Here is a 22,153-nt window from a genome sequence, read left to right on the forward strand (position 1 = left end):
GAGTAAATTCTATTATGTCCAAATTAACAGTCTTTATTATTTATATGCCCATTTAACTTACGCAGTTAATTTTAATTTTCCCTTTCAAAGTTTAGGATACACAGGAAGATGCTGCAGGAAGGAAGTGTGTGGCAGTATGAGGGTTGCTATGTGGTTTGGTAGTGGTGGGAGAGCGGACTGGAATGTGACAACACTGGGATGGAGCGGTAGAGTCTGGCTGGGGTAAAGGGCAATACTTGGTGCCAGGGGTGGTGGGCCAGTGTTAGATAGCAGTTTTGGGTGGTGGCAGTGATGAGAGGGTTGGTGCTGGGAGTACTGAGGAGAGGGTCCTAGGACAGCAGGGTTTGGAAACCCTGGGAGGGGGCTCCTGAATTTTGGAATGGAGGAGAGGTCTCCAGGTGTTGGGAGAGAAAAAAAAAGTAGGGGAGGGGTTCCTGTCATCTGGGGGTATTGGGGGAGGGGAAAGAAGAGTCCTCAGTCTGGGAGAACTAGGGGAGGGTGGGTTCTAGAGTGTGGGACTATCAAGGTGGTCATTGGAGAGGTGAGCAGTACCACTGGGGTCCTAGGGTCCTTCAGTAGTGGAAAGGATATTGCAAGAGCAGAGAGTCTTTGCAGGGTGGTCCTGGGAAGCAGAAATACTGGAGAGGAGGTCCCAGGGCTGAGGAGTGGGGAGCAGGATTTTTGGGAGTCCCTCGACGCTGTTACCATTAGGGGTGGGTCTCCCGGAGGTATCAAGAGGGGGAGCAGAGTGGAATGTGGCCCCAATTTCCCCTGGCTGTTTTGGAATCAATGGGAAACCCCTCTCCCTCAAGGTCCCCACCCCAACTCAACCCCTGATAAGTAGGCGGCATTTCACATTTTAGAGTAAACAAATGGAAGAACTGGATCACTGGCTGGCCACAGAATCCGGGAAATCACATTGTTCTAAAAAGGGGCCGAGATGGATTGGGGGAACGGCAGAGGATTAAATAGCAGAGGGGGGGAGGAGGCAGCAGCGACAGGATAGAAAGGTGCCTTATGTGTTTTGGGTCGGGGAGTGGGGGGAAGAGCAGACTTGCTGAAGTAGGTGGTCCCGTGGAGAACACAGCCAGAGTGCCACCCAGCTTGGAGTCGGAGCATCAAACAGAGGTACGTGTCGTAGAGGTATGTTTTTAAGCGTGACAGTAACATTATATACAAGATTTTTAATATATTACAGATGTGATGACTGTAAAAGAAATATCAAGAGTATTATAAGTCCTTAAATCCGGTAACACTTCGAAAGAAAGTGGTAGATTTAGTTTGGCAATGTGAGGAATTTATTAAGATATCCAGTTAAAACAACACGTCCAATGTCTCCTTAGAGTGAATCAGTTTAAACAGCAAGGGACCAAATAACCACCGGATGATCAGTAATACACCAATAGAATTACACATCAGTCACCAACCGCCCCTGGACAGACAACAGGATGCAGCTGGTACAGTGAAATGCAGACTGCCAGTAGCACACAGTTGTGTCAGCAGAAGGGATCAGTTGGATCATTTTTCGATTAAAACTACAGAATGAGCTTGAGTATTAATTATAGGTCTTCTATGTTCCTATTATGCATCGTTTTCAAAAACCAGTATTGCTGGGCCCCCGATTCCTGTACTGGCTCCTGATACCACTTCCCTCTTTGAGTTCTCATTCTGAACACGGAGCCAGTCAGAGCAAGCTTGTTTCTGACATTATCAAATGATCCGTTTAAGACAGCGTCTCAGTGCAAATGATCTGGGGCAATTCCTGTTTCAACTAAACTGGGTCCTAGCAGACCACAGAGATATTATCGCTGGTCATCAGACCCAAGAATACCGGCACGTTATAGGAGGAAAGAGCACTTTTAGCTTTAATGTTATGTAATAATGCTTCAGCCCACTGAGGCTTTCATCATGGTGTTGTCCGTAGAATCAGGACAGTAAAGCCACTGGTTCCAAGGGCCAATATTCTAGTGATGCTGAGGAATCAATTGATAAAGAGATTGATTCAATCCTTGGAGCTCCAATGCAGCTGGCTGCGGACACTGAAATAGAATCATTCCACATGGGTTGCAGTAGTGGGTACTCTGAGGGAGGGAGCTTTCCTCTGTATCTAATCTGGTCTGGGATTGCTCAACATCCAAAATGCTAAGCACTCCATTCCCTTGCACAAAATTTCTGCCACGAGCACAAAATTCACACTAAAATGCTTAAAGTAAGAGAAGGAAAATCTATAATCATATCAGTGGTTAATAAACACTTCCAGGACAGGTTCGCTCTCTCTACCTCAGCTGTTACAATCTTTTTCTGCAATGATCCTTCAAGTTGCAACCACAACCCTTCACCATGATCGCCAGCACCTTAAGCCTGAGGAACGTCCGCCTGCTTATTTACAGTCGACACAGTGCTCGTGAGGGTTGCCAGTCTGTTCTGAAACATACTCCACACCTGATCAGAAGGAAGCCAGGAAGTAGATTAGTCTAACAAACATTTAGAACCATTTTGCATTCATAATTGATGCTACGAAGGATTACGGAGAGCGACAAAGTTACACACAAGCCACTGTACAGCATGGTGTATATTACTTTCCATTAAGAAATACTCAACAGTTCTACTTATCAATGGCTATTTATGGTATAGAATTATACTGTCATGAGGTGGTGTGATATTGGGTGCTGCTTATTCTAATGGTGGAGCTGCTCTCTAAAACTTAGCACAAGGCTCCCCGTGGGATTCTCGAGTAAAGCACCAAGCCAGGCCCGGGGTCATAGGTTGAAATCCTAATCTGATCCCAGTTGATTACAGCTAGCCTCTGCGCAGAGGGAAAGACAGCCATAGTTTTTCCTCCGTGATGACTATCGAGTGACCCGACCGGAAAGCCTGCACATCAGGCGCAGGTTGGGCCTCAACAACTTCCACCATCAAACAGGTGGCTGAAACTTTCCAGAGTCACACATGGAGAATGGAGTCCAGACAAGTAACCTCGGGCTGCAAGCAACACGGAACCGTAACCACGCACAAGTCAGAAGAGAGTAGAAAACTCCCAACTTCTCATCCAATGGCGTAGCTGCTACTATTTATCACCGCACAGACTGGTTCTCACACTGGTGAATCCTTGTTGCTGTGACGGAATGGGTTTTCACTTGTGAAACTTCACAGCACACACTTAATGGTATACTTTCCATGACTGTGGCTGTGTGCAAACTAAAGTAGAGACACTTGAATCAATATCGATACGGCAACAGGGCGAATCCCAAACACTGACCTGCGCCAACTTCTCCACATCTCCTGTTTTTTCCGCCCAGTAGGAAAGGTTCTTGTTTAGTTTATTCATCAGTTGTGCAGCTTCTTCCAGCTCCTACAGGAAAACATTAAGACCTGATAATGTACAGGGCATGAATATCCAGCAATTCTAAGTAACACCTCTTCCTTTCTTTATCCCAGGATACTGCTCTAAGTAGCCCTGTCTCTATCACTTCCAGTCTTCTGTAGGGCTGTTACTCTCTGTCCCGGATTGGTCCTGTGTGTAACCCGGTCTCTCTCTCTGTCCCGGTTTGGTCCTGTGTGTAACCAGGTCTCTCTCTCTGTCCCGGTTTGGTCCTGTGTGTAACCCGGTCGGTCTCTCTGACCTGGTTTGGTCCTGTGTGTAACCCGGTCTCTCTCTGTCTGTCCCGGTTTGGTCCTGTGTGTAACCTGGTCTCTCTCTCTCTCTGTCTGTCTGTCCCGGATTGGTCCTGTGTGTAACCCGGTCGGTCTCTCTCTCTCTCTCTCTCTCTCTCTGTCCCGGATTGGTCCTGTGTGTAACCCGGTCTCTCTCTCTCTGTCTGTCCCGGTTTGGTCCTGTGTGTAACCCGGTCTCTCTCTCTCTCTCTGACTCGGTTTGGTCCTGTGTGTAACCTGGTCTCTGTCCCAGTTTGGTCCTGTGTGTAACCCGGTCTCTCTCTCTCTCTCTGTCTGTCTGTCTGTCCCGGTTTGGTCCTGTGTGTAACCCGGTCTCGCTCTCTCTCTCTCTGTCTGTCTGTCTGTCCCGGTTTGGTCCTGTGTGTAACCCGGTCGGTCTCTCTCTCTCTCTGTCTGTCCCGGATTGGTCCTGTGTGTAACCCGGTCTCTCTCTCTCTGTCCCGGTTTGGTCCTGTGTGTAACCCGGTCTCTCTCTCTGACCCAGTTTGGTCCTGTGTGTAACCCGGTCTCTCTCTCCCTCTGACCCGGTTTGGTCCTGTGTGTAACCCGGTCTCTGTCCCAGTTTGGTCCTGTGTGTAACCCGGTCTCTGTCCCAGTTTGGTCCTGTGTGTAACCCGGTCTCTCCCTCTGACCTGGTTTGGTCCTGTGTGTAACCCGATCTCTCTCTGTCCCGGTTTGGTCCTGTGTGTAACCCGGTCTCTCTCTCTCTCTCTGACCCGGTTTGGTCCTGTGTGTAACCCGGTCTCTGTCCCAGTTTGGTCCTGTGTGTAACCCGGTCTCTGTCCCAGTTTGGTCCTGTGTGTAACCCGGTCTCTGTCCCAGTTTGGTCCTGTGTGTAACCCGGTCTCTGTCCCAGTTTGGTCCTGTGTGTAACCCGGTCTCTGTCCCAGTTTGGTCCTGTGTGTAACCCGGTCTCTGTCCCAGTTTGGTCCTGTGTGTAACCCGGTCTCTGTCCAGGTTTGGTCCTGTGTGTAACCCGGTCTCTGTCCAGGTTTGGTCCTGTGTGTAACCCGGTCTCTGTCCCGGTTTGGTCCTGTGTGTAACCCAGTCTCTGTCCCAGTTTGGTCCTGTGTGTAACCTGGTCTCTCTCTCCCTCTGTCCCAGTTTGGTCCTGTGTGTAACCCGGTCTCTCTCTCTCTCTGTCCCGGTTTGGTCCTGTGTGTAACCCGGTCTCTCTCTCTCTGTCCCAGTTTGGTCCTGTGTGTAACCCGGTCTCTGTCCCAGTTTGGTCCTGTGTGTAACCTGGTCTCTCTCTCCCTCTGTCCCGGTTTGGTCCTGTGTGTAACCCGGTCGGTCTCTCTCTCTCTGTCTGTCCCGGATTGGTCCTGTGTGTAACCCGGTCGGTCTCTCTCTCTCTGTCCCGGTTTGGTCCTGTGTGTAACCCGGTCTCTCTCTCCCTCTGTCCCAGTTTTGTCATGTGTGTAACCCGGTCTCGCTCTCCCTCTGACCTGGTTTGGTCCTGTGTGTAACCCGGTCTCTCTCTGTCCCGGTTTGGTCCTGTGTGTAACCCGGTCTCTCTCTCTCTGTCCCGGTTTGGTCCTGTGTGTAACCCGGTCTCGCTCTCCCTCTGACCTGGTTTGGTCCTGTGTGTAACCCGGTCTCTCTCTCTCTGTCCCGGTTTGGTCCTGTGTGTAACCCGGTCTCGCTCTCCCTCTGACCTGGTTTGGTCCTGTGTGTAACCCGGTCTCTCTCTGTCCTGGTTTGGTCCTGTGTGTAACCCGGTCTCTCTCTCTCTGTCCCAGTTTGGTCCTGTGTGTAACCCGGTCTCTCTCTCCCTCTGTCCCAGTTTTGTCATGTGTGTAACCCGGTCTCGCTCTCCCTCTGACCTGGTTTGGTCCTGTGTGTAACCCGGTCTCTCTCTGTCCCGGTTTGGTCCTGTGTGTAACCCGGTCTCTCTCTCTCTGTCCCGGTTTGGTCCTGTGTGTAACCCGGTCTCGCTCTCCCTCTGACCTGGTTTGGTCCTGTGTGTAACCCGGTCTCTCTCTGTCCCGGTTTGGTCCTGTGTGTAACCCGGTCTCTCTCTCTCTGTCCCAGTTTGGTCCTGTGTGTAACCCGGTATCGCTCTCCCTCTGACCTGGTTTGGTCCTGTGTGTAACCCGGTCTCTCTCTGTCCCGGTTTGGTCCTGTGTGTAACCCGGTCTCTCTCTCTGTCCCGGTTTGGTCCTGTGTGTAACCCGGTCTCTCTCTCTCTGTCCTGGTTTGGTCCTGTGTGTAACCCGGTCTCTCTCTCTCTGTCCCGGTTTGGTCCTGTGTGTAACCCGGTCTCTCTCTCTCTGTCCCGGTTTGGTCCTGTGTGTAACCCGGTTTGGTCCTGTGTGTAACCCGGTTTGGTCCTGTGTGTAACCCGGTCTCTCTCTCTCTCTCTGTCCCGGTTTGGTCCTGTGTGTAATCCGGTCTCTCTCTCTCTCTCTGTCCCGGTTTGGTCCTGTGTGTAATCCGGTCTCTCTCTCTCTCTGTCCCGGTTTGGTCCTGTGTGTAACCCGGTCTCTGTCCCAGTTTGGTCCTGTGTGTAACCCGGTCTCTGTCCCAGTTTGGTCCTGTGTGTAACCCGGTCTCTGTCCCAGTTTGGTCCTGTGTGTAACCCGGTCTCTGTCCCAGTTTGGTCCTGTGTGTAACCCGGTCTCTGTCCCAGTTTGGTCCTGTGTGTAACCCGGTCTCTCTCTCCCTCTGACCTGGTTTGGTCCTGTGTGTAACCCGGTCTCGCTCTCTCTCTGTCCCGGTTTGGTCCTGTGTGTAACCCGGTTTCTCTCTCTCTGTCCTGGTTTGGTCCTGTGTGTAACCCGGTCTCTCTCTCTCTGTCCCGGTTTGGTCCTGTGTGTAATCCGGTTTCTCTCTCTCTGTCCCGGTTTGGTCCTGTGTGTAATCCGGTTTCTCTCTCTCTGTCCCGGTTTGGTCCTGTGTGTAATCCGGTTTCTCTCTCTCTGTCCCAGTTTAGTCCTGTGTGTAACCCGGTCTCTTTCTCTCTTTGTCCCGGTTTGGTCCTGTGTGTAACCCGGTCTCTCTCTCTCTCTGTCCCAGTTTGGTCCTGTGTGTAACCCGGTCTCTCTCTCTCTCTGTCCCGGTTTGGTCCTGTGTGTAACCCGGTTTCTCTCTCTCTGTCCCGGTTTGGTCCTGTGTGTAACCCGGTCTCTTTCTCTCTCTGTCCCGGATTGGTCCTGTGTGTAACCCGGTCGGTCTCTCTCTCTGTCCCTGTTTGGTCCTGTGTGTAACCCGGTCTCTCTCTCTCTCTGTCCCGGTTTGGTCCTGTGTGTAACCCGGTTTCTCTCTCTCTGTCCCGGATTGGTCCTGTGTGTAACCCGGTCTCTCTCTCTCTCTGTCCCGGTTTGGTCCTGTGTGTAACCCGGTTTCTCTCTCTCTGTCCCGGTTTGGTCCTGTGTGTAACCCGGTTTCTCTCTCTCTGTCCCGGTTTGGTCCTGTGTGTAACCCGGTCTCTTTCTCTCTCTGACCTGGTTTGGTCCTGTGTGTAACCCGGTCTCTCTCTCTCTCTCTGTCCCGGTTTGGTCCTGTGTGTAACCCGGTTTCTCTCTCTCTGTCCCGGTTTGGTCCTGTGTGCAATCCGGTTTCTCCCTCTCTGTCCTGGTTTGGTCCTGTGTGTAACGCGGTCTCTCTCTTCCTCCTCAGCTGCCGGCGTCACTCTCGGTACCTGGTTAATCCCCCGCTGGTAGGCCCGTTTCGCCTCCTCAAACTCCACCGCCCCGCTTCTTCGCGCCATTTTACAAACGGCCGTCGACGCTGCCTCGTCACCATGTGCGCATGTGCGGCGAGGCGCAACCACCGCCCCCGTGCGCAAGGGGCGCCCTGCAACCACGCATGCGCTCACGGGTCTCTGGCCTCCCTGGAGCACGTGTCCCTCGGCTGGGATTCCGACCCAGTGCGCCTGCGGCAATCTGCAACATGTGCGGAATTGGCCGACTGCGCCTGCGCATTGTGAAAGTTTTGTCCCTGTGTGCTGAGCCTGTTTAGGAGGGCTTGCATTTAAACAGAACCTTTTAAAGGGTCGTCCGAGGCCGCGACTTCCCTCTCAGATGGATGTAAAAGATCCCTTGGCACCATCTCAAAGAAGAGCGGGGGAGTTCTCCCCCCATGTCCTGGCCACTATTCATCCCTCAAAACAACAGATTATCTGGTCATTATCGCATTGCTGTTTGTGGGATCTTGCTGTGCGCAAATTGGCTGCTGCATCTCCTGCAATACAACAGTGACTACACTTAAAAAACGTACTTTATTGGCCGCAAAGCACTTTGGGGGGCGCCCCTGAGGTCGTGAAAGACGCTATAGAAATGCAAGTTCTTTCTTATAATCATCCATGTGAGAGCAGCCATTGGCAACTCTCCACGGGAGGAAGCAGCTCTCTTTCCCCACCACCACCCCCCCAAAAGCAGGGATCAATAACTCATTGCATGGTGGATAATAAGGTGTCAACATGGCTCAGGTGGTGGCCTCAGAATCTGAAGGTTGTGGGTTCAAGCTTCACTCTGTGTGACAGCCTCTGTGCAGTGCTCAGGGAGTGCTCCATTGTCAGAGATGCCATCCTTCATACAAGATGGTAAATGAAGGCCCTGTCCATCTGTTCAGATGGATATTGCATAGTACTTACAGCACAGAAACAGGCCATTCGGCCCAACAAGTCTATGCACCACACGCGCATCGTCGCACCACACGCGCATCGTCGCACCTTACTTCATCTCAACATATCCTTGTATTCCTTTCTCCCTCATGTACTTATCTAGCTTAACAGGTCCAAAAGACAGCACCTCCAACAGTGCAGCAGTCAAACATCCCATGGCATTATTCCAAGAGGACGGCCGTTGTCCTGGCCACCAATTCTCCCTTAATTAATATCACAAAAAAAATACATTCACTGATCGTCTTAATGCTGTTTTCGGTTCCTGGCGCAGATTAGCTGCCATATTTGCCTACGTAACAGTCACCGCACGCCAAAAAATAGTTTGTTGTGTGAAACACCGAGATGTGATAAAGGTGCTAAATGAAAGGAAGTACTGATCCTTTTCTTTCAAACAGGTTATAAGCCTCAACACTCCATGACACTCACTTTGACGTGTTTAAAAACACAATTACATTTTGAAAACTGTAAACTGATAAAAGCCAACCTTGGAGACAAAAGAAAAAACAACCTGAGCTTTAATTAAAAAATATACTCTTACATCAGTTTCTAATGTAACAAATTACAAAATCTACATGGTTAAAATTGGCAACATACATTGAAAGGGTAAGTGGTTGCATTATCTATGATCAAGATCATGAATGTCGTTCAATTGCAAGAGGGTAATAGCCATGAAATGGTGCAAAACAAAGTGAAGCAAATGAAAAGTTTTTATTTGTTCTCATCAAGGTGATGATCATGTTGGGAACTGGGACACTTTCCATTTCAGGTACCCTGTTGTCAGCATTAAGCAGCCCCCAGGTCAAGAACAGCGTGGCTTCGATGCAGAGTAAAGCTCCCTTTACACTGCCTTAATCTGAGTGTCCCAACCGCACATTTTGCCACTCTGCTTTAGAGTCGCTGAGGGAGACTGCCAATTAGAGGCAGTTTCGTGCAGTGGGCCCAATGCCGGCTAGGAACTGGGTTCAGACTGCCTGAATCCATTTCATGGACCCTTACAGCCAGCAGACATTGCCCATCAATCTGGGCTGGATCTGAACCCAAGTCCCAGAGGTGAAAGGCCAGTGCTTATCCCACTGTCACCCAGTCCTCAAAAAAAGTGTTATAGAAAGTTGCGTTCCCATTATTGCTACATTCCCTGTCGGATGGAGCTGCCTATTTGGTGTATTTATTCCGACAGCAATTTAGTATCTACGCTGCTACACTGAGCTGCGCATTATGCAGACATTACAATATGGAAAATGGCTCCTTGAGGTTGTGATAAATTAAAGGTACAATTTAAAATAGGTCGGCGAACCAGCTATCAAATGCAATTGAGTGAATAGACAGAATTGTGTGTGTGTTTTAAGTTTCTCCTGACGCTGCCAGATCTTACTGGGGATTGATTATACAGACCCAACCCTGACCCAGCAAGTGACCATTCTTCACGTCTAAGCCTGGACATTAGGCATCGGCAAGATTTGGGGGGGAGGGGGGGGGAGTGCATGGCAGCCTGGCCCAATTCCACCCTCATCAGACGCCAGAAATGCACACTCTCCAACAAAGCTGGATGTTAAGATTCAAGAAACAATTCAAAGAGAAGGAGGTGGTGGGGGGTTCTCCCAGTGTCCTGGTTAAGGTTGCTCCCTCAAGCAACACCACCAAAAACAGATTAACTGGTCATTCGTCTCATTTGCTGTTTGTGCGAGCTTGCTGTGCGCAAATTGGCTCCTGCATTTCCCACCAAGCAGTGGTGACTGGACTTCAAAAGTAATTTGTTGGACATGAAATCCTTTGGGACAACTCTAGGCTGTGATCAGGTGCTTTACAACAGCAAGTTATTTTTCTTGATGATGATCGAGAGTGGGAACCCCGGCTGATTTATCGCTGCTCGGTGACACTGAGGCCAAGTGTGGGACCCATATTGCCCTCCCCCAATCAGCTAACTCTCGAGAGCCCGGGGAGCAGACCCAGGGCCTTTCCGGTGGGGCATCGACAAGACAATTTAAAAACATTTAGGAATTTCTCTCTGTCCTCCCAGGGGTGTCAAAGCTGTGGCTTAAGAGTTACGTAAGAGTCACGTGTCGGGGGTGGTGGTGGGGGGACAGAGCCCGGGCAGCCTGCCTCTCAAAGTCCTAGTTGCGCTTATATTGTTTTTTACTGGCTGGTTTACCCTGTTTGAATTTCGTGGGCCTGGAGGTTTGGAAAGGGGCTGTTCTTAGTGCTGTTGCCTCACTGGTGGGTAAATCCTAAATCAGAACACAGTGGTCGGTCTGCATCAGCGACTCGAGGTATATTAATGGCCTCGGAAGATCCATGGTACTCACATAAGCTGCGCACAGCGGCAAAAAGGTTCCGAAGACACATTCTGGCACTACCAAACTTAAAATGCTTTGCCCGCCTTCTGGCTTCACACAATGTCCTGTGATGTTGCAAAATCCCCAGTTATCATAAATACAATTCGGAAAGACTTTATACAGGTGAAAAGACTAATAAATATTAGATATATACTTTTTTTTATATATACAAAATCCATACTCCCGCCGTTTTTCCACAGCTTTTCCAAACTGCTGCTCCCTAGGCTTCCCACTGTTTCAGCTTCCGATAAAGGTCAAAGGGTGAAGTTGCTGGTTTCGGCCTTGCCTGCAACTTCAGTGCTGGCAGGCCCTCCACAGTGAGGTGGGGGATCTCAGTCAACAGCTCCGAGGGCACGTACATCATCATCAGGTCGGGGGCTTCTGTCCCGACAACCTGTAACAGGAGCAAAAACAAATTAACACTTCTGCAATCCCCTCGTCTGCTTGTTCTAATACTTTGGGGTGGAAACCATCAGGTTCTGGAGATTTATCTATTTTTAAGTCCCGTTATTTTCTCCATTACCATTTTGTTACTTATATTGAATCCAATAAGTTCCTCCTCTTGATTTATTTTTAGTCTCCCTTCTATCACTGGTATTTTATCCGCTTCCTTTGCTGTGAGAACAGATACAAAGTACTTGTTTAATAAATCTACCGTTGCCTTGTTGTCTGTTACAGTATCACCTGCGTCTGTCTTTAATGGGCCCATATCTCCCTTAGCCACTCCCTTACTCTTAATATATTTACAAAATCTTTTATTATCCAGTATATTACTTGCAAGTTCTTTTTCGTATTCCCTTTTTGCAGCTCTTAATATTTCCTGTGTCCTTTTGTGGCTTTCTATATTCCTCCCAGTCTGCTGGATTACCACTTTTCTTGGCATTTGTGTAAGCCATTTCCTTTAGCTTTATACTCCGTCTTAACTCATACGTTGACCATGGTTGCTTGACTTATGTGGAACTTTTGCTCTTCTGGATCCCTGATTTTAATCACTCAACCATTGGCGGCCATACCTTCAGCTGCCTGGGCCCTAAGCTCTGGAGTTCCCTTCCTAAACCTCTCTGTCTCTCTCTCCACCTTTAAGACGCTCCTTAAAACCTACCTCTCTGCCCAAGCCTGTCCAAATATCTCCTTATGTGGCTCGTGTCAAATTTTGTTCGATAATCGCTCCTGCGAAGCGTGTTGGGACAGTTTACTATGTTAAAGGCACTATATAAATGCAATTTGTTGTTATCGTATTGGTCTAGGGGAAAAATTACGGAATAAAGATAGAGTCGGGGACAGTTTAAAGGCGAGGCATTACTGCACGCAGCCTTGATTTGGACACGTGAAAGTTAAGTTCCTCTCATTTAGAAGAGTGGGGTGGACAGAGCAGCAGGGAAAGGATGGAGCAGGCAGTTGGCAGTGGAGTACAGAGCTTTATAGTTGCTACTGTTCTCTCTTGGCTAGAGAGAAGACGTTGATGGTGAGATGCATGAGTCAGGTGTGGCAGTGAACAACCTGAAGGGACATTTGAGCTCGTGACCCATGGAGGGGAGCTCTTTTACCAATGGGCGCCAGGTGCACGAGAGGTTGGCCAAAACAGAGTGGGAGTGAGGATAATAAAGGTGGAGGTGAGGCTATCGTGGGAGAGATTAACAAAGGCTTAATTATCAATAAGGGCGCCTGATTTCATTGTTTGGTCGTGGCTTTCACATTGATAGGTCTGAATCTCCGAAGAAACCTTGACCCTGGACTGCAACCTCCACCTCAGACAGCTCACAGACATTCCAGGACCTAACACCCCAGCCTCCGAACGCTCCAGAGAACTAGTTTTTCTTTTAAAAGCCCGCAACGGCTCAGTGGGCAGCGCTCTCGCCTCTGAGTCAGAAGATCGTTGGTTCAAGTCCCACTCCAGAGACTTGAGCACATAACCTAAGCTGACACTCCCAGTGTCAGTACTGAGGGAGCGCGGTACAGTCGGAGGTGCCTTCTTTCGGATGAGACGTTAAACCGAGGCCCCGTCTGCCTTCTCACGCGGAACATAGGAACTGGAGGAGGCCTTTCAGCCCCTCAATCCTGTTCTGTCATTCAATTAGATCATGGGCTGATCTGTATCTCAACTCCCATCTACCCGCCTTGGTTCCGCATTCCTTAATACCCTCACCCAACAAAAATATCAGTTTTGAAATTTACGATTGACCACAGGCCTCAACAGCTTTTTATTATTAATTGAGCTGGCATCTACTGCTTTTTGTGGGAGAGAGTTCCACACGTCTACCATCCTTTGTGTGAAGAAGTGCTTCCTGACATCACCCCTGAAAGGCCTAGCTCTAATTTTAAGGTTATGCCCCCTTGTTCTGGACTCAACCCCACCAGAGGAAATAGTTTCTAACTACCCTATCAAATTCTTTAATCATCTTCAACACCTCAATTAGATCACCCCTTAATCTTCTATACTCAAGGGAATACAAGCCTAGTCCGTGCAACCTGTCCTCATAATTTAACTTTTTAAGCCCTGATATCATTTTGGTGAATCTGGACTGCACCCAAGGCCAATATATCCTTCCTGAGGGGCGGTGCCCAGAGCTGAACGCAGTGCTCCAGATGCGGTCATAGAATCACAGAAAGGTTACAGCACGGAAGGAGGCCATTTGGCCCATCGAGTCCGTGCCGGCTCTAGCTTCTCAACATTTAGAAAATGCTCTGATCTATCTTTCTTAGGTTCAGAGTGGATGACCTCACACTTCCTGGATGTAAGCTCCAACATTGGCCGCTGTGCCTTCAGCTGCCTAGGCCCTAAGCTCTGGAATTCCCTCCCTAAACCTCTCCGCCTCACTCTCCTCCTTTAAGACGCTCCTTAAAACCTACCTCTTTGACCAAGCTTTTGGTCACCTCTCCTAATATCTCCTTATGTGGCTCGGTGTCAATTTTTTTCTGATAATGCCCTTGTGAAGCACCTTGGGATATTTTACAACGTTAAAGGTGCTATATAAATACAAGTTGTTGTAAGTGGATGTAAAAGATTCCATGACAGTATTTGAAGAAGAGCAGGGGGAGTTCTCCCCGGTGTCCTGGCCAATATCTATCCCTCAACAAACATCACTAAAACAGATTATTTGGTCATTTATCATGTTAATGTTTGTGGCATCTTGCTGTGCGCAAATCGTCGACCGCGTTTCCTACATTACAACAGTGACTACACTGCAAAAGTATTTCATTGGCTGTAAAGTGTTTTGGGATGTCCTGAAAGATCTTTCTTTCGATCTGAAGTCGTGCTGAAAGAGAAACTCACTGCGTGTGAGCGGGCTCGTTACCTTTTTATTCTCCGCCCTGGGTTTGACCAGCATCATTTTCTCCTGCGCGGCCGTACTCAGCACCTTGTCCACGGGCACCTCCAAGCTGACCAGCCCTCTGTAACGTTGGAGATCCTTTGGCACGTTCAGGCCTGCAACAGAACAGCAAGTATCATGGTGGTTCTCGTCTAGCCCCGCCGGGTCGGGGCAAACCAGAGCGGCCTCCATTCTGGCTCCGAGCCGAATTGCCATCCAGCGGAGAGGCCGCAAAAAAAAAAGCCTCTCCAAGCCAGTAAAAGGCAAATCGCTGGAGATAAGATCTTCCTTAATGGAGAGTCAATAGGCTCCCATCCATCCATAACCCTCTCCACCACCAATACCTTCCTTGCCCAAGGAAATGAACAGAGTTGTGCAGCATTGCGACTGCCAACTAAACAAGACAGCAAACATAAGAAATAGGAGCAGGAGTAGGCCATACAGCCCCTCGAGCCTGCTCCACCATTCAATCAGATCATGGCTGATCTTCGACCTCAACTCCACTTTCCCACCCGATCCCCGTATCCCTTGATTCCCCTAGAGTCCAAAAATCTATCGCTCTCAGTCTTGAATATATTCAATGACTCAGCATCCACAGCCCTCTGGGGTAGAGAATTCCAAAGATTCACAACCCTCTGAATGAAGAAATTCCTCCTCATCTCAGTCCTAAATGCCCGACCCCTTATCCTGTGACTATGCCCCCTAGTTCTAGACTCTCCAGCCAGGGGGAAACAGCCTCTCAGCATCTACCCTGTCAAGCCCCCCTCAGAATCTTATACGTTTCAATAAGATCACCTCTCATTCTTCTAAACTCCAGAGAATGTAGGCCCATTCTACTCAATCTCTCCTCATAGGACAACCCTCTCATCCCAGGAACCAATCTAGTGAACCTTCGTTGCACTGACTCTAAGGCAAGTATATCCTTCCTTAGATAAGGAGACCAAAATTGTACACAGTACTCCAGGTGCAGCAAGACTTCCTAACTCTTGTACTCCAACCCCCAAATTAAACTTTCAAATCACTGCAGGAAAAGGGAGGGTCACAGGGTATGTTTGGACAAAGAGGGTTCTTTGGTCCATTTCAACTCATCCTTCCAGAATTCTAATCTTAATTTCCAGTGCATTTCTTTTCTCTTAAAAACGTCCGCTGGAACAGATAAGACAAGAATTTGAGATCTCATTTGAAGGACTCGCTCACTGGGGTGTCAGTCTAGATTATGTGCTCTGTGGAGCTTCATACCACAGCCTTCTGCGCCGGAGGTGGGAGTGCTACCAATTGAGCTGAGCTGGCTTTATAGTCACGAGTCGTGGATTTGATTCTGTGTGACAGGCCGGGCGGGAGATGCTCACCACTGTACTGGCGAGCCACCAGACGGGCCTTGGAGAGGGTGCAGAGGAGATATACTAGAATGATATCAGGTGAGGGACTTGGCTGTCGGGGTTCCTACATTACAACAGTGGCTATACTTCAAAAAAGTGCTTCATTGGCTGTTAAGCGTTTTGAGATGTCCTGAGATTGTTAAAGGCGCTGTTTAAATGCGAGTTCTTTCTTTCTTTAGATCCTCACTCGTTGTGGTGGGTGGAGTGGCAGGCAAGAAACTGCACGCCATATTCTGCGTTGGCAGGTTAGTAGAGCCCGTGCGCCCCAAACTCCCCCCCCCTTCTGTTAGGCTTTTAGCAAGCTGCAGCCTTTCTCTCGACCGTACCGCTCGACCTAGTCCCCTTTTACCTTCTGCCACTTTCCCCTCCACGCACTGCCGCGTCACCGACGACCTCTTCAGCTGGTCAGCGGCCGCTCTCTTTGCGTCGAAGCCCGCTTCCTTCAGCTGCTGCAGCTCCTGCCCCAGTGCCAGGGTGGTGTTATACTCGGGGGTGGCCAGGGGTCGGTCCCCGTGGGGGTCGGCACCGTCCAGGAGCACGCCCTGCCTCGGAGGCTTGCACGCTTTATTCGGTCCGACTGCTTTCACCTGTCTGTTCTTCCACGAAGCACTGTGGGCCAGTCCTTTGCCCTGTCGGTCACTGGAGAAAATGGAGGACGGGTTCGTTAGGGTGCGGTCGTTAGATTCCCCCGCTTCAGGATCCAATTGCGGAGCTGGATTTACAGGGCTCGCAGCCTGCTCCCTGCTGTCTGGGTCCCTCGGGATTAACTCTTCCTTGTCATGGCTCTCGGACTCACAGCCAGTGTCAAAACGGACCTGTAACCGAAAGCAAATTGGATTCAAAATCGGACATTTCGCAAACAGCCAAGGGCTGACTCTCTGCACGCACACTCTGGCGCAGGTCCTCGCCCGCCGGCTCACATAATTGGGAGATCGTGGGCGCCCGTCTCGCGACTGTCCGTCCATTGAAGAGAATGAAATCATGGGGAGCGCGGCCACAATTTCTTGGTACGTGCTGCTGGCACTACATTAGCTCCCAGCCCGGCAATGCCTCGATTTTAAAATTCTCATCCCTCCATGACCTTGCCTCTCCCTATCTCTGTAACCTCCTCCAGCCCAACAACCCTCTCAGATCTCTGGGCTCCTCCAATTCTGGCCTCTTACGCATCCCCAATTTTCATCACCCCACCATTGGCGGCCGTACCTTCAGCTGCCTCGGCCCTAAGCTCTGGAAATCGCTCCCTAAACCTCTCCGCCTCTCTCTCCTCCTTTAAGACGCTCCTTAAAACCTACCTCTTTGACCAAGCTTTTGGTCACCTGTCCTAATATCTCCTTATGCGGCTCGGTGTCAAAGTTTGTCCGATTACACTCCTGTGAAGCACCTTGGGGACGTTTTACTACGTTAAAGGCCCTATATAAATGCAAGCTGTCGTTGTTGAAGCTTCTCGTTACCTGCCGACGGCTGACTCTTCCACTCATCACATTGCCGACCAACCCGTCCCGCTTTTTCAGTATTCCTGTACATTTGCCGATTTTGTCCGGTGTGAGGGAAACGTCCAGGTCTGAAAGGGTGTCCATCCGATCTGGTCCCATGAGCAGGGGTCTCGGGACTGCCCGAATGGGGAGACTGTCTTCATCCGTGTAGTTCTGAGGAGCGTACATCTTCGGTGGGAAGGCCGAGGCGTCGATCTTCATCTTCAGCAATGGAGAGGAACAAACGCCCACTTACACTGTAACAAGAACAGGTCGATAAAGGTCGCACCTACACAGAGTCCTTCCCCACCCCAAAACCCTGCCCGTTATAGAGAGAGATGTTAATAAGAAATTACAGAGATCTTAGATAGAATTTACAGCAGAGAAACAGGCCATTCGGCCCAACTGGTCAATGCTGGTGTTTATGCTCCACACGAGCCTCCTCCCACCCTGCTTCATCTCATCCTATCAGCATATCCTTCTATTTCTTTCTCCCTCATGTGTTTATCTAACTTCCCCTTCAATGCATTTTTTCTATTCGCCTCAACTACTCCGTGTGGGAGCGAGTTCCACATTCTCACCACTCTCTGGATAAAGAAGTTTCAGCTGAATTCCCAATTGGATTTATTAGTGACTATCCTATGTTTATGACCCCTAGTTTTGGATTCCGCCACAAGAGGAAACATCTTCTCTACGTCTACCTTATCGAACCCCTTCATCATTTTAAAAGACCTCTATCAGGTCACCCCTCAGTCTTCTCTTTTCTAGAGAATAGACCCCAGCCTGTTCAGTCTTTCAGAGACCTTGCATGAGATGGGGTGAGGAGCACATGATTAGGACAGTTATGCATAGACAGTGGAACGATGAGGCTTGAGGGGGAAATGGCCTTCTCTCAGAAGATAATTATGCAAGAGGAAGGCCATTCGGCCCATCTTAATTTATCATTGTGAGGATACGAAAGGTGCAGTATAACTGAAAGTTCTTTATTGGTTATGCCTGAAGGGATAGGCCTGGTAGCCACTTCACTGAAGCTCACAAAATAACCAGTCCAACTGCAAAGTGCAGTTCCAATTACAAATCACTGACCGACATAGGAACAGGAGGCGGCCACTCAGACCCTTGAGCCTGTTCCGCCATTCGATCAGATCATGGCTGATCTGTATCCTAACTCCATCCACCCGCTTTGGCTCCATATCCTTTAAAACCCTTGGCTAGCAAAAATCTTATCGATCTCAGATTTAAAATTATTAATTGAGCTGGCATCTACTGCTTTTAGTGGGAGCGAGTTCCACACGTCTACCACCCTTTGTGTGAAGAAGTGTTTCCCGACTTCTCTCCTGAACGGCCTGGCTCTGATTTTAAGGTTATGACCCCTTACATAAGAAATAGGAGCAGGAGTAGGCCATCCGGCCCCTCGAGTCTGCTCCGCCATTCAACAAGATCATGGCTGATCTTCCACCTCAATGCCATTTTCCTGCACTATCCCCATATCCCTTCTCCTAGACTTCCCCAATAGCAGAAAAGGTTTCTCTATCTACTCTATCAATTCCTTTCAAAATCTTTTAAAAAACCTCAAATCAAATCACCCCTTAACCGTCCTCATTCCAGGGAACACAAGCCTAGTTTATATAATCTCTCCTCATAATCTAACCATTGGAGCCCTGACAATGCATCGTCTCCAGAGATCTCAACCACCCTCGGGTTTCCAGAAACCTCCTAATGCAGATCTACCTCTTGTTAAAGCCCAACGTGATATAGAAAATGCAGGAAGACACTTGAATCAAAGTCAGATGAATGAGGACGACTTCTGAAGAAAACTCCCCCTCCTTCTCAAAAGGCCGCTGCTGGAGCGCCACAGTTGGCCTCAGCACCCCTGAGCTATGGGGAGGGAAATCAGCCAGGGTTCCTGCTCCCGACTGCCACCTTCGACTTCCGGCTGGAAAGTACACACGCATGTCAGGCGACGACAGGATGGGGCTTTGGCTGTGATGCTCCCCACGGTAGAACATTCTGCTGACATTCACTGTCTGGGCTCACACGGCGGAATGGTCGCTTGGGTAAAGTACCGGGCAGGAAGAGCCTGCAAAAACCTCACACCAGCCGGGATCTCAGCGGGAAAATCGGTAAATGAGAAAGAAAAAAAAATGCGCCCTCTACGCGGACAAACATTGCCAGATCAGGCGCTCCGACTGAGATTTAAGATAATTGGCAAAAGAATGAGAGGGGGAAAGACAAGAATTGTTTTTACGCAGGGAGTGGTTATGATTTGAAATGAAAGGGCGGTGAAATCAGATTCAATAGTAACTTTCTAAAGGGAATTGGATAAATACTTGAAATGGAGAAATTTGCAGGGCTGTGGGGAAAAGAGCCGGGGGGGGGAGTGGGACTAACTGGACAGCTCTTTCAAAGAGCCAGCACAGGCACGATGGGCCGAACGGCCTCCTTCTGTGCTGTAAGATTCTATAACAGCAGCAGCCGGGACAAGGATGGGCTCTGGATAGTGTTTGACTCCTGTCAGATTATTAACCTCAACCTCACTCTTTTAAAATAAGATTATAAAGCTGCCATTTTGCTCACGTCTTAATTCCACGCGGAAATAACGTTTAAACACCGAGCGGGCGCGTTCACCGTGGGGGAAAAAAAACCAGGACACCAGGCTGTAGGTCCAGGCACAAAGAAAGTCAGTCAGTCATTTACATCCGCCCGCCCGCTCTCCCCGGGGGCCTCTCTCCGTGTCCCGGGGTCTCTCTGTCCCCGGGGGCCCGCTCTGTGTCTCCCCCCCCCCCGGGGGCCCGCTCTGTGTCTCCCCCCCCCCGGGGGCCCGCTCTGTGTCTCCCCCCCCCCGGGGGCCCGCTCTGTGTCTCCCCCCCACCGGGGGCCCGCTCTGTGTCTCCCCCCCCCCGGGGGCCCGCTCTGTGTCTCCTCCCCCCCCGGGGGCCCGCTCTGTGTCTCCCCCCCCCCCCGGGGGCCCGCTCTGTGTCCCCCCCCACCCCCCGGGGGCCCGCTCTGTGTCCCCCCCACCCCCCGGGGGCCCGCTCTGTGTCCCCCCCACCCCCCGGGGGCCCGCTCTGTGTCCCCCCCACCCCCCGGGGGCCCGCTCTGTGTCCCCCCCACCCCCCGGGGGCCCGCTCTGTGTCCCCCCCCACCCCCCGGGGGCCCGCTCTGTGTCCCCCCCGACCCCCCGGGGGCCCGCTCTGTGTCCCCCCCACCCCCCGGGGGCCCGCTCTGTGTCCCCCCCACCCCCCGGGGGCCCGCTCTGTGTCCCCCCCACCCCCCGGGGGCCCGCTCTGTGTCCCCCCCACCCCCCGGGGGCCCGCTCTGTGTCCCCCCCACCCCCCGGGGGCCCGCTCTGTGTCCCCCCCACCCCCCGGGGGCCCGCTCTGTGTCCCCCCCACCCCCCGGGGGCCCGCTCTGTGTCCCCCCCACCCCCCGGGGGCCCGCTCTGTGTCCCCCCCACCCCCCGGGGGCCCGCTCTGTGTCCCCCCCACCCCCCGGGGGCCCGCTCTGTGTCCCCCCCACCCCCCGGGGGCCCGCTCTGTGTCCCCCCCACCCCCCGGGGGCCCGCTCTGTGTCCCCCCCACCCCCCGGGGGCCCGCTCTGTGTCCCCCCCACCCCCCGGGGGCCCGCTCTGTGTCCCCCCCACCCCCCGGGGGCCCGCTCTGTGTCCCCCCCACCCCCCGGGGGCCCGCTCTGTGTCCCCCCCACCCCCCGGGGGCCCGCTCTGTGTCCCCCCCACCCCCCGGGGGCCCGCTCTGTGTCCCCCCCACCCCCCGGGGGCCCGCTCTGTGTCCCCCCCACCCCCCGGGGGCCCGCTCTGTGTCCCCCCCACCCCCCGGGGGCCCGCTCTGTGTCCCCCCCACCCCCCGGGGGCCCGCTCTGTGTCCCCCCCACCCCCCGGGGGCCCGCTCTGTGTCCCCCCCACCCCCCGGGGGCCCGCTCTGTGTCCCCCCCACCCCCCGGGGGCCCGCTCTGTGTCCCCCCCACCCCCCGGGGGCCCGCTCTGTGTCCCCCCCCCCCCCGGGGGCCCGCTCTGTGTCCCCCCCACCCCCCGGGGGCCCGCTCTGTGTCCCCCCCACCCCCCGGGGGCCCGCTCTGTGTCCCCCCCACCCCCCGGGGGCCCGCTCTGTGTCCCCCCCACCCCCCGGGGGCCCGCTCTGTGTCCCCCCCACCCCCCGGGGGCCCGCTCTGTGTCCCCCCCACCCCCCGGGGGCCCGCTCTGTGTCCCCCCCACCCCCCGGGGGCCCGCTCTGTGTCCCCCCCACCCCCCGGGGGCCCGCTCTGTGTCCCCCCCACCCCCCGGGGGCCCGCTCTGTGTCCCCCCACCCCCCGGGGGCCCGCTCTGTGTCCCCCCCACCCCCCGGGGGCCCGCTCTGTGTCCCCCCCACCCCCCGGGGGCCCGCTCTGTGTCCCCCCCACCCCCCGGGGGCCCGCTCTGTGTCCCCCCCACCCCCCGGGGCCCGCTCTGTGTCCCCCCCACCCCCCGGGGGCCCGCTCTGTGTCCCCCCCACCCCCCGGGGGCCCGCTCTGTGTCCCCCCCACCCCCCGGGGGCCCGCTCTGTGTCCCCCCCACCCCCCGGGGGCCCGCTCTGTGTCCCCCCCACCCCCCGGGGGCCCGCTCTGTGTCCCCCCCACCCCCCGGGGGCCCGCTCTGTGTCCCCCCCACCCCCCGGGGGCCCGCTCTGTGTCCCCCCCCCCGGGGGCCCGCTCTGTGTCTCGCCCCCCCCCGGGGGCCCGCTCTGTGTCTCCCCCCCACCCCCCGGGTGCCCGCTCTGTGTCTCTCCCCCGGGGGCCCGCTCTGTGTCTCCCCCCCGGGGTGTCTCTGTCCCGGTGACCGGCCGCGGTTTTTTTTACCTCACCCTCAATCCGCCTTTAAATCTCCCGCCGCCATCTTTCCCACCGTTACCAGCCCGACCTCTCACCTTTGCACTTTAACCCGACACAAAAAAAAGGCTAAACACTAAACTGTTGCACAAATGGCACCGAAACCACTTGAATATCACCAAACCTGTCACTTTTTGAAAGAAATTTCAAGTCGAAGAATACTTTCTTTTTATTGTTTCTATGCCAATGACAACCTGAACCGTCGCTCCGGACGTGAGATAATTAAAAGGAGGGGGCGGGAGCAGCAGGATGATGGACAGCGGGAGCAGCCAATCATAGGAAGCAGACATGATTGACAGGTGAATGGTATCGGGCATGATGGCCAAGGCCTGATTACAGCTGCAGTGTGAGCATGTGTGTATACGTAATGAGTGTGTATATGTAATGTGTATATACATGTAAAGTGTGTACATGTAATATATATGTAATGCGTATATATGTGTGTATGTACATGTAATTTGTATATGTATGTAGT

At 52.5% G+C, this 22,153-nt stretch overlaps 1 protein-coding gene across 2 annotated transcripts; it reads right to left on the reverse strand.

Moving 5' to 3' along the window:
• Positions 1 to 8,799: 8,799 nt before the first annotated feature.
• ppp1r35 (protein phosphatase 1, regulatory subunit 35) lies at positions 8,800 to 21,717 on the reverse strand. 2 transcript variants are annotated; one of them, XM_067972075.1, is made up of 5 exons: positions 21,654 to 21,717; positions 16,777 to 17,054; positions 15,675 to 16,140; positions 13,932 to 14,062; positions 8,800 to 11,029 (listed from the first exon to the last, which is right to left on the reverse strand). In XM_067972075.1, the coding sequence occupies exons 2-5, from the start codon at positions 17,017 to 17,019 to the stop codon at positions 10,856 to 10,858; spliced, it is 1,014 nt and encodes a 337-aa protein (XP_067828176.1). In that variant the 5' UTR covers positions 17,020 to 17,054; positions 21,654 to 21,717; the 3' UTR covers positions 8,800 to 10,855. The 2 variants fall into 2 exon arrangements, with proteins under 2 accessions (XP_067828176.1, XP_067828177.1); XM_067972076.1 differs by having other exon boundaries at positions 21,649 to 21,716.
• Positions 21,718 to 22,153: the final 436 nt, after the last annotated feature.

The sequence above is a fragment of the Heptranchias perlo genome, chromosome 35 (assembly GCF_035084215.1).
Source record: "Heptranchias perlo isolate sHepPer1 chromosome 35, sHepPer1.hap1, whole genome shotgun sequence".
Taxonomy (NCBI): Eukaryota; Metazoa; Chordata; class Chondrichthyes; order Hexanchiformes; family Hexanchidae; genus Heptranchias; species Heptranchias perlo.

Coding starts and splice junctions, on each gene's coding strand:
- ppp1r35 (XM_067972075.1), bottom strand. CDS start 17,019: ATGAAGATCGACGCCTCGGCCTTCCCACCGAAGATGTACGCTCCTCAG. Junction 16,141..16,776: donor GAAGAGTCAGCCGTCGGCAG/GTAACGAGAAGC, acceptor TTTCGGTTACAG/GTCCGTTTTGACACTGGCTG. Junction 14,063..15,674: donor GGAGGGGAAAGTGGCAGAAG/GTAAAAGGGGAC, acceptor GTTCTGTTGCAG/GCCTGAACGTGCCAAAGGAT.